Source organism: Culicoides brevitarsis, chromosome 2 (assembly GCF_036172545.1).
Source record: "Culicoides brevitarsis isolate CSIRO-B50_1 chromosome 2, AGI_CSIRO_Cbre_v1, whole genome shotgun sequence".
Taxonomy (NCBI): domain Eukaryota; kingdom Metazoa; phylum Arthropoda; class Insecta; order Diptera; family Ceratopogonidae; genus Culicoides; species Culicoides brevitarsis.
In genome coordinates this window covers 17,209,685-17,223,740 of record NC_087086.1, presented here as the reverse complement: position 1 = coordinate 17,223,740, position 14,056 = coordinate 17,209,685, and the positions used below count along the sequence as shown (strand labels likewise).

General features: G+C 33.6%; 2 protein-coding genes across 2 annotated transcripts; both read right to left on the bottom strand.

The window, feature by feature from the left end:
• Window positions 1-27: 27 nt before the first annotated feature.
• LOC134828620 (tubulin glycylase 3A-like) lies at window positions 28-3,260 on the bottom strand. Its single transcript, XM_063841601.1, has 7 exons — window positions 2,804-3,260; window positions 2,200-2,748; window positions 1,653-2,140; window positions 1,495-1,588; window positions 1,323-1,440; window positions 1,193-1,263; window positions 28-1,139 (listed from the first exon to the last, which is right to left on the bottom strand). The coding sequence occupies exons 1-7, from the start codon at window positions 3,258-3,260 to the stop codon at window positions 28-30; spliced, it is 2,889 nt and encodes a 962-aa protein (XP_063697671.1).
• A 3,514-nt stretch (window positions 3,261-6,774) lies between these two features.
• On the bottom strand, window positions 6,775-13,143 carry LOC134830977 (A-kinase anchor protein 200). Its single transcript, XM_063844601.1, has 7 exons — window positions 13,007-13,143; window positions 11,609-11,805; window positions 11,288-11,554; window positions 9,425-9,665; window positions 8,531-9,360; window positions 7,997-8,161; window positions 6,775-7,928 (listed from the first exon to the last, which is right to left on the bottom strand). The coding sequence occupies exons 2-7, from the start codon at window positions 11,777-11,779 to the stop codon at window positions 7,854-7,856; spliced, it is 1,749 nt and encodes a 582-aa protein (XP_063700671.1). The 5' UTR covers window positions 11,780-11,805; window positions 13,007-13,143; the 3' UTR covers window positions 6,775-7,853.
• Window positions 13,144-14,056: the final 913 nt, after the last annotated feature.

The following is a 14,056-nucleotide window of genomic DNA, read 5'->3' as shown; positions in this document are numbered from 1 at the left end:
CATTTAAACTACACTTCGGTGTCACATTTAATTTATCTCTGATGACTTCAGTTTTGTCTCAATATCCGCTACTTTGTCACATTCTTCATTTTCTTTCATAAAATCCAAGTCGTCGTCGTTGTTGTTCTTCTCCATCAAGAGTCGCAGTCTGATTGGCGAGCTACGAGGTGATTTTTTGCGTTGTTTTTGTAAAGTCATCTTTGTTGCTGGCAGACAATTCACTTCGTTCGGGAAAAGTTCCTTTTTCGCCTTCAGTATACAATTGTACTTGGCACGCCATGCCTTGAGACTCAGTCCAACCGCATAAAAGTGCGAATTTTCCGCCGCTTCTGACTGTGAAATGCTCGACGAAGGACGATTGGTGCTCGGAACTTTCCGTATTTTCGCTCGTATCGTCGAAATATCGCTGTCGATGTTTTTGCACTTGTGAAAAGGCACTGGCTTGCTATCGTCTGTCGTCAATCCAGCATTCTCCAAATTCGTTTGGGACAAATGCAGTTGTGAATTACTCGATTTTTCGAGTTCTAACGAGTTATCGTTCAATTTGTTGCCCAAACAGATGAATTCTTTGCTGTTATTATTGCTATTATTGACGTTGTTGCTTTGAGTTTGATCCGAATCCGATACTCCCGACGTTTGTTCGTCGTTCATCGTTTGATGGATATGCAATTTGGACAAGCTTCCAATACGACGACTGATGAAATCGGGTTTTATTATTTCGTGATCGTTTTCTTCGTGACGCAGGAGAGAACGACGTTGACCAACGCGAGCGCGCGACAACGATGATAACGTAATGGGACGTTTATAGACGAGATCTCGTTTGAATTTTTTGGAATTTTCTTCGGAATCTTGATCGTACTTCGATTTGAGGTTCAGACAATCGATGAGATCCATGATGACGGGACTGTGTTGCTTGGCGCGCAACGGCGAACTGGCACGTGTCATGTTGATGAATGATTGTAACGAACGATTAGGCGAGATACGGATGCGATCCTTCTTATTTGACTTCGGGACAATTCGGTGGCCTCGTAACGAGAGATTTAGACCCATGTAAGCGGGAGTTTTGGGAATTACTTGCTTGTAGATTTGCACAAAAGCTCCTGTATCGGCATCGGGAGAGAATTTACGATCAACCACAACTAAAAAAAAAAATTTTTGATGATTTCTCATATTAATTTAGAAAAAATCGAACCTTTTATGGAATCTTCGACACATTGCGGGCATAATCTTGCTGTAACAGATGTACTTGGAGCCAAGTCAGGACTAAAAAATAAGAAAAATGCTTAATTCTGGTAAAAATTGACACATAAAGACACTGTCACCTGGAATTAATTTCAATAAGCCATGGATAAAAGTCTTCCGATATCATAAAATCAGCTCCGAAAAGCTCAAATGTGTTCGGCCTTCGATCCATATTGTCCTGACATGCTAACATAGAACCTAAAAAACATTTTTTATTATTTTTTCACACAAAAAACTCAATTTAACGCATACCAATGATCGCTTTTTGCATCCCCGGGTAGATACGATCGTGCCACATCTCAGATTTTCCAATTTGTCGTAAGTATGCTTGAAATGTGTGACAATCCTGTGCATAGAAATTATTTTTTAAAGGAAAACTTCTTTTTTTGACATAAAATGAGGTTACTTACCCACATATTTTCCGTTGGAAGTCGAATATCGCGATGCGAACACACAGTATACTTTTTCTGAATCGCATAATTCGTCAAATGGATTGATTGATCGTAATTGTAAAGCGTGTATTGCTGCGAACTGAATCTCAAATAGCTGTCTTTGTAGAACCAGATGATCAGTGGTTGCACACTCGTGACCAAAAACCATTGTCTCAAGTCAAATTTGGTGTCGTAGATGATGAGAGGTCTCTCGATGTACTTTTGCACGACATATCTCGTCTTCGTTACAATCGGTGGATTGACCATTGAAGTAATTTGTTTGATATTATTCATCAGAATGATGCCTCTTCCGCGACATTTGTTGCCCGGTTTGATGATCCAGATGTTGAGAAAGCCATCCAAACTGTATTGCGGACAAAATTTCTTCACTTCGTCGAGTGTGTGACGTGCCTCGGCTAAAACACTGTCAAAAGCGTAACCCACTTCAGGTAATTTTAATTTTGCACCTGTTTTGGAAATTAATTTTTTAATGGAAAATGTCATTTTTCATGCAAAAAACACTTACCTTCGTGCGTCAACAAGTAATGATGTGTGAGAAAGACATCGTAGTCGAATTCCCAAATTGTCGGTTCCTCGTGCGTGTCAATATCACAGTGATATTTCGAGTCTAAGAATTCCCTGCAACGTTGCAATGCAAAATTTATGCACGTAATTGGAACTTTTCCATCAATGTCGGATACGGCATTCACGCCAGCGGTGTAAAATGTCGAAATGAGCCACTTCAGGAGACCCACACAGCCCGTCAAACGAAAGTCATCCGTAAAATCCGACAATTCGTCTTCCTTCCAAACGTTATAGCAGCGCGGAAAATACGTCTCCGAAGTGCCTTCCTCGTAAAACCAGTAAAATTCCTTCAGTGCAGCACACAAACCTTCCTTACTTGTGAACGGCGCTTTGGAAAAACGATTTATTAGCATCACCTGATTCTTCGACATCTCCAACCAATCGGATTTTTCACGACGTGCCGTCCATAAAAGGTCAACTGACACGTGCTCCAAGAAGCGCGACATGATATTCCGTTCACATTTGGCAATAAATGCGCGTCGCGACTCACCTGTTTGACGAAAAAAATTATTTTAAGTGCCAAAAAATTATAATTTTTGTCTTACCAGGTCTACGTTGCGGCAAATTTTGCACAAGTTCATCGATGAGGATGCCACTGACGTTATTTCCGTACATTTTTCGATGCGAATCCAGCTTCTCGACCCAATTTCGTTCCGTCATCGAGCGTCGTACGGTATGGAAACATCCGCGCACCGTGAAAATCTTGTGTGCCTTGATCGCTTCCTGCACCTTTTTCCGTAACTCGTTCAATCGTTCGGACGAGATCCAGCTACTGGCACGTGGCGTACGTGGCATTGTATAACAAGCATCGCAATCGAAGGATGCGTAATTCGATTCGGAAAGCGTTATTAAGGCTGATTGGCAGTTTGGTTTGATGCTTGCAGTGTTGTTGTTGTTGTTATTATTGTGATTGGAGGGCAGTTGATTTTTCGCATTTTTATCCGATTTTGGGCTCTTGGAGCGTTTTTCCTCGGATTTTTTTGCACTTTGAACAGTTTCCATGGTATTTACTTGACTTTTTCAACGGACGAGATGCACTTACATAACTACAACATGCTTGTAACGGTAGCGGGCAACGGAGGTAAAGCCACAAATGATTTGGAACACGATGAGCGAATGACCTACTTAAGCTGGATATTGATTCAATAACCGATTTTCATCAACTTTGGTATTTTGTTAACTCTCACACATGCATTCGACGTCACGCCACAACTTTTTAATGCATTTTATGTGGTTTTATTTACAATTTATTCACATGCACTGCTGGAATTTAACGTAGAACATTTTTTTCATCACAGACACACACAAAGGATTTTTGCCATTTTGGTTTCCAACGATTTTTAGTATCCTTTCGATTCAAAATTTAAATATTTTTTTTCCAAATTTTTGTTTTTCTTTTTTTAGAAAATTTTCAATGCCCACTTTGATTGATTTTTGAGTAATTTTTTTGATATGTGGAGCAACACAGTTCAGAGGAGCGCGTTTCGTTGCTTCGCTCGCGGAGTGCATGAAAATTTTGAATGAACATGAAAAAAAAAGACAAGCATGAGCAAAGGAATTGTTATATTCCCATTATCATAACAACATAAATTTATGCTGTTGTTATGATAAATATATGGGAGTATAGTGTTTATTACAGCAAAAAAAAAAGTTTTAAGTGAAATTCAGGTGAATGTTAGTTGCTGTAATGTAATAATAAGTTTATTGTGTGTGGCGGAGGGGTATGAAGGCGGAATTGAAAACGAGTTACTCGATTCGCAAGTTGTTGAAAAGGAAATGTGTAAGGAACTGTCATCAAAAGTGTTTCACTAACAACCAAAAGTAATGCGGACGCGGTACCATGAGGAGATGTAACAAAACTTTTTTCCGGTCTTGTCCTACTATTTGCCGGAATTTTTATTTGTTCCATGATTATTTTTTTTTTTTTTAGTTAACCCCAAATATATAATTATTATTGCGAAACATTAAATTAATACCGAAAGTCATTAAAGTTTCAGTATTTGCGAAAAAGTTGTTTTTGCTACAAAGTAATGATAAAGTTTGATCGTTGCGATGCCAATGATAAGACCATGGGGCGGTTTTGGTTGATTTTTAATTAGGTTAAGGAAATTTTGTTGAATTTAAAAAAATATTCTGATTCTTTCCTAAAAAATTTTTTTTGTTCTATTTTATAAAAAAAACAAAGAAAAAAAATTAAAATTTGTTCTAAATTAGTTTTTGTCTATTTTTTAAAATCCAATAAAAAAAAATAAATTAAAAAAATTAAATTAAATTTAATTAAAATTTTAAAAATAAAAAAATAAATTCAAAAAATTTAAATAAAATAATTTTGATTTTGTCATAAAATTTTTGACAGTATTTTTTTATGATTTTTTTTAATTCTAAAAATTCTCTTATATCAATCTTGAACAAAAATTAACTATCAAAAATTGTTGAATTTTGTCAATTTGTATGAAAAAATATTTCACTTTTTTAATTTTTTTAATTTTGATTCTTATTCTGGAAAAAAACTCGAAACAAAGTGGTTAATTTTTATAAATATTTATTAATTTTTTTATAAGTAGAAATTAATATTTCCTTTTTCAAAATGACACATTCCTAAGCAAAAATACTAAAATATTCGCTCGCATCTTTATTTCCGTTTAGATAATTAAGAAGCAAAAAAACATTTGAGTCACTTCTGACTTTAACGGTTGAATCATTAAAATTTCGTGTTTTGGCTCTAATGAAAAATTATTTGCAACAACGAGTTTCCTTGGGAAGATGTCTTCATAATAGTATTCTGATGGATCGAAAACATCAACAGGAGCTTGAAATTACTTCTTGCACATGCAGATCCAGAAAATGATTGATCCAAGGATTAGAATAATAATCGCTGAAACCACAAGTGTGATCGTTAAGTAAAAATTTTGAGTTTTTATGTTTTCGTCAGTTGTATTTTTAAATTCTTCAATTTTAAATCCTTCGACTTTCAGCTCGCAGTTTGATGTAACACATTCTACATTTTCGATGTTTGTCGAAAAATTGTTTCGTTTAATTCTATCGTGTTGAGATTCCATAATTTTAACACCTTTTTCTCGTAATGCCTTTAAGATATCTACTAAACGTTTACAATCGAACATATTATTGTGAATGAGAATTTCCCTCAAATTTGGAAATTTTTCATGCATTTTTTCGACGTCCAAATCTTTTAAATTATTTTCATAAAGAAAAATTGTCTGAAGTTTTTGCAAAATGGGAAAGTTATCAAGAGAAAATTCAATCAAATTATTTCTAGAAACACTCAAAACTCTTAAATTTTTGACTGGTTCAAACACTTTTCCATCAATTTTTTCTATCAAGTTCCTTTGAAAATTAATAATAACCAAATTGTGATTGGTTTCGAATATATTCAAGTTAATTGCACTTAGTCTATTGTTCCAAAAGTTGATATCTATCAATCTTTGACAATTATGCAAGGCTTTTGGGGCAACATATTCCATTTGAAGTTTCAAAGCGTATATTTTTAATAAATTTGGAAACGTATTGCACAATTCGTCAGTCAGAGTGTGCATTATAGATGAATTAAAACCAACTTCTCTTACATTGCTGTTGTTTATCGATGTCGGTTGAAAATACAAACTCGATTCCGTTGTAAATACATCGGAGAAAGTACACTTTTCGCCTTCTAAGACACATTCCTTGGTTAGAGTTTGTCCCAAATAAATGGTGAAAAGAATGAGAAACTTTAAATGAATCAGTTTCTTCATTCTAATTGCTTCAATTTGTAGTTACTCTGTGAAAATACAATAAAATAGTGAAATTATGGTGCTATAAGGCTCACTTTTTATACAAATTTTTATCAATGGCACTTCCTTAATAGAAAAACAGGAAAGAATGCAGACTGAAAAATTATTTTTAGGTCATTAAGTTGCTCCAATCCTTTTTCGAACTTGCCTCTTTTCGGGCAACAAAAAAAATTGAAATACTTTTTCATACAAAATGACAAAATTCAATAATTGAGATTTGATAATAATTTTAAATTGATCTAAAAGTAATTTAAGTTAAAAATTATAATAAAAATAAAAAAAAATTAAAAAAAAAATTTTGAAAATAATTTTTTTGAAAATTTTTTAATTGATGTAAAAATATAATTTTTAATACAAAAAAATTTGAAAATTGAAAATATTTTTAAAAATTTTTGAAAATTTCTTACAAAAGTATGAGAAAGTCCAAAAAAACGAATTGCACTTAGTGAAATTTTTAACTTTTTTTTTTATTTTGCCCCATTGGATTTTCGAAAAAAAAAATTAAAAAAGTGGAGCGGCCTTAATTGCAAAATATCTTACAGAAAATGACAAAAATTGAAAAAATTCCATTATTTATGTACTTCACTTGCCACAAAATTATCTGAAAAACATTAAAAAAAAAAGAAAATAATCGCCAGATGTTTAATTTTAATTTACTTTATTTCATAATTTTGAAGCGATGAATGTGTTACATGTGTATTTATAATATTTTTTTTTATCTTCATATATATATCATTATATCAGTAAAAATATGTCTTAAAAGTATAACTCACACTCGTCAAAGATTTTGAGCAACATATTTCTTCTATTCTTGAATGTATAATTTGTTTCTCTTCTCACGCATTTCGTCCTTTATAAGTTTGAATGCTTTTTGATTCCTATTTTTTTTTATGTCACTTCACTTTCCTTTCTTCATATATTTTTATATATAATATATATATATTTATATATAATATAATCAAAATGTGATAGATACTAGTAAATGTGTTGTACACTCGTATATTAATTGATACCTTAGAGATATATATAAAAAGGTATTGAAAGATGTTGTTTGTTTTTTTTTCTAAAATATGAACCATTTAAAAGCTAGTAGAAATATTTAGTTTGTTATTTTTATGTTGAATAGCGCACATGCAATGTATTTAAATGGAGTGAATGGAAAATCTGCTGCTAATTGTTGTCAGTATAAAAAAATTTGATATGAAAGTTGTCTATTACATTAATTTTTTTCTTCTTTAATATTAATATTTTTTTAATTATTTTATTTTTTTAAATGATTAATAATATCAATTAGTTTTTTTACATGTATTTAACAATACATCAATTTTCTGCAATATTTTGTTGTATAAAAAAGTTTTTTTTTTGTTATTAATCATTCAATATTTAGTTTTTTCTTTATTTAGGAGTACATGTTCGTCAATTTTATGAATTTATTATAATTTTAATAATAATAAGATGCGTGGCGTATAAAAAAGCTAAAGTATAAAGTAAGATTTTGGTCCGATTAAAGTCTTATATCGCGTTTTTTTTTCTTTTTCGTTAATATTACAGCCAATATTTACTTTTTTATTATATATATTTTGAGAATGTATTATTAATTTTAAGAAATTTTAATAGCGATAATTACATTTATCAATTTTTTTCTTGCATGTTTTGTGTCGTTAATCGGAAGAATTGTTGACAATTTTTATTGGTACAACTTACATAGCTAAATTATATACTTTCAATTGCAAAAATGTAAAATTACTCCTGTATTTTATTATTATTATATTAATTATTAATATTATAAAATAAGTTTTGGACCATTTTATTCTACCTCTGCCACTGTTGGCACAGTTTCCGCAATTGTATTCTTTAGCTTTTCTACGTCACAAATTGGATCCTTAAAGAAAAACAAAAAAATTAAATTAATTATCAAAAAAAATTTGGAAAAAAATGAAAATATTTTACCTTAATATGTTCGGAATCCCCATTGAGGGCTTTATCTGTGCCATTAACGGGCTTCTCTTCTTCTTCCGTTCCATTGTGGCCGTTCGTTTTCTCCTCAGCATGTCCATTTTGACCGTTCTCGAGTTTCTCATGTCCATTTTGTTCAGTTCCATTTACTGCGGGAACCTGTGAAAATAAGAAAATGCGGTTTTAGTGATGGAAATTTGCGAGATGAGTGTTTTTCTAACACAAAACATAAAAATAAATGATGCAATGATCGATTTTAATGATAATTGTTATTAATAATTTTGATGGATTTTTGGAAAACAGGCCACATTAGTAAGCTGTAAAAAAGAAAATTATATACAACACACACGGAGATTGCCAGATTGGTTCAAGTTAGTGCATGCAGTGATGATTTTTTTTTTATTTTTGGTGTATTCATTAGAACGAGATTAGTTGCTGCTGTTCTATTGAACACTTTTGAGAGTAGTAACATGATTTTTTTTTTAGTTTTTTTTTTTTGTTTTGATGTTGATTCATGTTCAAAATCACCTTATCTTCAGCAGGTTCCTCCGCCGTATTCATTAATGGCGCATCATCAACTGCTGCAGCGACTGCAGGTTGTTCGACAGACTCTTCGAGAAGTGTTTCGGGAGGGGGTGGGGGTGGGAAGCTGTTATCGCTTTGCGATTCGGAAGCAGGAGGCGACGCAAGAGAATCGAAACTGTCTTGTGGCAATGGAAGAGACGAGACATCGTCAACCGGAGGAGCTGCAACAATTTCGGGGGAAAGTTCGGGAGACGAAGGAACAGCAGCTTCCAAATTCTCGCTACTCTCGTCGGAGGGCAAGACACCCTTGTTCACTTCGTCAAGTAGTGCAATTGTCTCGGCAATTTGTTCGACTTTGGGTTCGCTTTCGATTTGGGCGACTTTGTCACTGGCTTCCTCAAGGATTTGCTCGATGGCATCAGACACGGGAGCAATTAGCTCTTCCTTGACGTCAGTGACAACGTCGTCAACTTTGGCGGAAACGTTTTCAACTAAAACTTTGGCATCTTCCGTAACGGCTTCAACGACTGGCTCGACAATTTTTTCAACGGGCGCAATAATTGTCTCCTCAATCGTGGATTGTGGCTTGTCAATGACAGACTCGACAAATGCCATTACTTGGGAAGGAGGGGGATTTTCGGGAAGGGGAGGAATATCACTTGTTTCTCCTGCAGCATCAATAACAACGTTTTGATTGTCTTCTTTTACCTCGTCAACTTTTGGGACTTCCACAACTGGCTCTTCTTTAGTTTCTTCCTCGACCTTGGCGGGCTCTTCGGTGGGCTTTGTTTCTTCAACAACAACGGGAGCTGCTTCCACTTTTTCTGCAACAGCTGAAGAAATTCAAGAAAAATGTTGAAAAACCATAAAAAAATTGAAAAAAAAAACAAATCTTACGTTCAACAACTTCTTCCTTTTTGGGTTCTTCAACCTTAACTTCTTCCTTCTTTTCTTCCTTTTGCACCTCAGCTTTCACTTCAATCTTCACTGGAGCTTCCTCGACCTTCTTTTCTTCAGTTTTCTCAACTTTAGGTTCCTCAACAGCTTTCTTCTCAGGCTCGGCAGCTTTTTCTTCGACAACTTTTGTTTCCTCAGCCTTCACTTCTTCAGTAGTTGCAGCAGTTTCCGTTGTTGTAGTCTATTTGAAAAAAAAAAATAAAAAAAAAATCCATAAATATTTTTGCCAGATGCAGTTTCGTTAATTTGAAAATCAATGAGCCGAATCGACAATGACGCAGATAGATTAAATCTATAAAAAAATATTAAATTTAAATTGAATTTGTTCAAAAAAAAAATCTTTCAAGGCACATTTTATGAAAAATTCAACTAAGGGTTAATAAACGGTTTTCACTTCCGCTTTCACTAATGACTTTTCCTTGCAAACGCAAGCGAAACCTTGAACTTGCGTGTGTGTGCGCAAACAAATTCTTACAATTTCTCGCGGTTTTCTGAGTGAAAACGCGATAATTATCACAACGGTGACGATGGCAAGTGCAATTAATATCCACATTTTTGCGAATTTTTCCGATTTTGATTGATTGAAAATGAATAAAGGTTCAACGCATCAATCGGTAGGATGAATCAGAAAAAGTTGTTTAACGCACGACTTGTCTTAATCGACTGAAAAATCGTCTTAAAATAGAACCGATTTGTTTTACTCGCCTCTGCGTCCATCATTCGTTGATTTCACTCGTAGTTGGTACTGTAAAATTACACACGTGAATCACTTCTTGTATATTTTTAATAAAAATTTTTTTTTTTGAATTGTACAAAGCGGAAATCACTTTTTTATTGAGATTCTTAAAAAAAATCTGCGTCTGAGAAAAAATTTTCCGTTACTGCGTTTTTCTTATTTTTTTAATAAAAATTTTCTTTTTTTTTACTTTTATCCAGATCAAATGCTTGTTAGGGACTGATTCAATTTATTAGTCGGTTTTTCATTTATATAGTGACAAATATTGCGATTTTTTTAAAGCAAATTTTTTCTTCTATGTATATCATTACAAATTTTATTTACTTACAAACCCGAATATGTGAGTCAATAATGCGAGCGAGAGATTTTATAAGTCTGCCACAGCGCACAGAGATTCACAGACAAGCACATTATTTGTGTCTGCGTACTTGGATTTTGGGCAGTGATGCATTACAGAAGTGCCTTGTCTGGTTTGCAGCAAAAAAAAATTGCATACCAATGCAAAAAATACCTTGATCATGACCAAGAAGATGATATTTGAGACGACTTGTCAATACTTTACTTGTGATTTGTTTACAGAAGTAACAAAAGAATAAACAAAACAAGCGATAAAACACGAGACACGAGAAGTTCTTGGTTCGTTTGCGTAAACTTGCATATTGCAGCTTCTGTATTTCCGACAAATGTGCATTCCATCAGTGTATCTTAATGACCAAGGGCATGTGTTTTTTCAACTTTTGAGAGAAAAACAACAACAACAAGTGCGATCCGCCAACACACAACACCAAAAATATTAAATGAAAATTAATTTCATCGCAGTAAATGTACCATTAAGAACGCGCGTCGACGCTACTTGCCATCTTTTGCGCGTCGCAATTACTTTAAGCACCCGAGAAAAATTCATAATTGCATTTTGTTTTGATTTTTTAGCGTAAATAAAAATGCATCGAGATGATCCAGCAATTAATGGCGCGTTAACTCGACCGAACTTTGACCGATTTGTCATGCATCATCGACCCGCATATAAATCAAATTCGATTTCAATAAAAAATTTTTGATTTACTCACGTCAGCAACTTCGGCAACGGTTTCGTCTTTCGTTGTGTTCGGCTTCTGTTTGTCCTTTTTGCCGAACGAGAAAGCACGGAACGAGAATTTTTTGATGAGTTTTTCCTTTTTAGGCTTTTTCGCGCTCTCCTCAACGGCAGTAGTGTCTGCTGCTTTGCTCTCGTTCAAGGTTTCATCAGCTTTTTCCTTGTCATCGGCGGGTTTTTCGTCTGACGTTGTTGCTGCTCCTTCTGCTGGGGCATCAGAAGACGTCGCAGCAACTTCCTCCTAAAGGAAAAATGATGTTAAGTAAAAATTTTCAATAAAAAAATAAAAATTTACCTTTTTATCTTCAGTTTTTTCAGTGGTTTCTTTGCCAGTTTCGCCATTTGGGACGGGCTTGTGGTCGCCATCTTCAATTCCAACGACTTTGCCAGCACCAACGACAACTTCTTCCTTGTCTTTGGATGCCTCCGTTGTGATATTGACAGTTTTACTTTTGTTGTTGCCCATTTTTGTTTATATATTATTTACTATAACTGGAATTGAGAGGTAAAAAAAAATCAAGTGATTAGACAAAATATCATTAAACATGTAATTATAATCTATTTTGAGGCAGTTTGACCTGTCTGAGATTTAAGTACATTTTCATAAACAATGAGAAATGTGACGAAACATGTAACCCTTTGTCGCCCAATGTTCGTTACGAAGCGAACGCGCTTAATTAAGACTTTGTTACCAATGAAGGAGAGAAGAAGAACGAAGAGAGAACAACTATCTGTTACTCAGTAACAACTTCCGGATAACTATTTAAGCTTAATAAACAATACATTTATTACTCGATACACATTAATATAGACAGCAGTGACGATTCTGGTTACTCATTTGTATTCTATGAACGACGAGCGCAAAGAAGAATTCAATGTCTTGCCCGTCCTCGGTCTTCGTACGTACGTGTTCGAACGTAAATTATGATTTGTTAAGCAAATAAAAGATAAATCATCTATATACAAATTGTTTAATGTCATTCACGAGCTCCGTTCCGGCCCTGCTTGTGCGTGCATGTGCTGCGATAAAAATTCCACAAATCTCGGGTCCGTTGAGAGACAATCCGCATTCTCTTATCTTATCTATTTTTCGTTTATTTATTCAAAGTATTGTTTACTTCAGAGATATTTCTGTAATTATCTCTCGACCGTTTTTGCGAGCATCGCATTTTGCGCCTTACATTGCCTTTTTTTTACAAAACTTGCATTTTGGAATCTCGAAAAAAGAGTTTTTAGTACAACACCCTCATTTTTTCCCGTTTATCGTCAGTGTCACAGGATAACACTCTGAGTAACGCGTGGTTGTGTGCCGTATGTGCGCACAATGCACACGCACACCCATATACACCCGTACGACGCGATGCACGCACGTAGTTGTTACCACTGAATCATCCCCTCGCACCAAAGCGTCCATGAAAGAAAATTTCAACAAAATGTGAACCTTGTGAAATTGCAAAGTTCATTGAAGCACTTTGTGCCAATTTCATCACGATTTTCATGAACTCTTTGTCATCGCACAATGCATTTCAAAGTCATTACTCATCCACACTCAAAGTGCAATGCAGCTACACGAAAAAACAGGAATCGTCGTCGTCGTCGTTGTCGTCGCGAACAAAAGAAAGAAAGATGCCGGGATAAATTTTCGGGCGATTTTTAACAGAAACCCCCGGAAAACTTTCGTCCAAATGCTTACCTATGGATCGCCAAAGCTCGTTTCTATGGAATTTTATATATTTTACTAGTTATTTGATACAATTTTCACCGAAAATGTCACAAAATGCTAAATTTACGTGCAGCACTTTTAAAAGACAACACCTTTTTAAACGAACTGTATATTTACACTGAGTCGTCTCGCATATTTACGATACTTGCGATACATTTTCATGCGCCTCATTTTTGTTTCGTTTATATGGGGGACTGAAATTCATTAACTTAACCTTTTTTAGAATTATTTTACAGTTTCTCAAGGATTTTCTTATTTCCTAAGGGTTGAAAGCCTTAAAAATTGATAATTTAAAATACATGAAAAAAACTTGACTTCAAACAAAATGTTTTTTTATAAGAAATTTGTATTTTTTTAAAGAATTAACCTTGAAATTTGTAGAAATGAATAGTTAGAATATGTCTTTCATAAGAAAATTAAAGAAAAGTCCTGATTTTTGTTGAAAATCGACGTTGTTCTTTTCTTAGATCAATGATTCTTTCCCATTTGTACAGGGGGGAAATTATATAAGAGAGGTCTTGGTGTACCCTAAAGTCTCAAGTCTTTCCTCAAAATCTTTTATCCAAATTTTCCTTCAAAAAGCTTCAATTTTTTCAAAAAAAAAACCTAAAAATTTATTATTAATTTTTAATATTAATTTGATTCGATTTATGAAGCATTGAATGCCTTTAATGATAGATTTTTTGATTGTTTAACTCTTGAAATTTCATATTTTTTTGCTTCTTTAAATTTGTAAAAAATTTTCATTTTGAATCAAAAACTACATAAAATCTTCTATTTGCCTAAAAATTAATTATTTTAAATTTCCAAGAAAAAAATTAATAATTTTTGATACGAAACAATTAATTAATTATTTTCTCAGGAAATATTAAATGACTAATTAAATGACATATGAATTCAAAAATTCGAATAACAAAACGTGACACATTGATAAGAAATTTTTACTTAAAATTTTTGAGCGCATAATCAATATAAATGAATCAGACAATTACAAAATAATTCGTGTATAGAAATTTACAT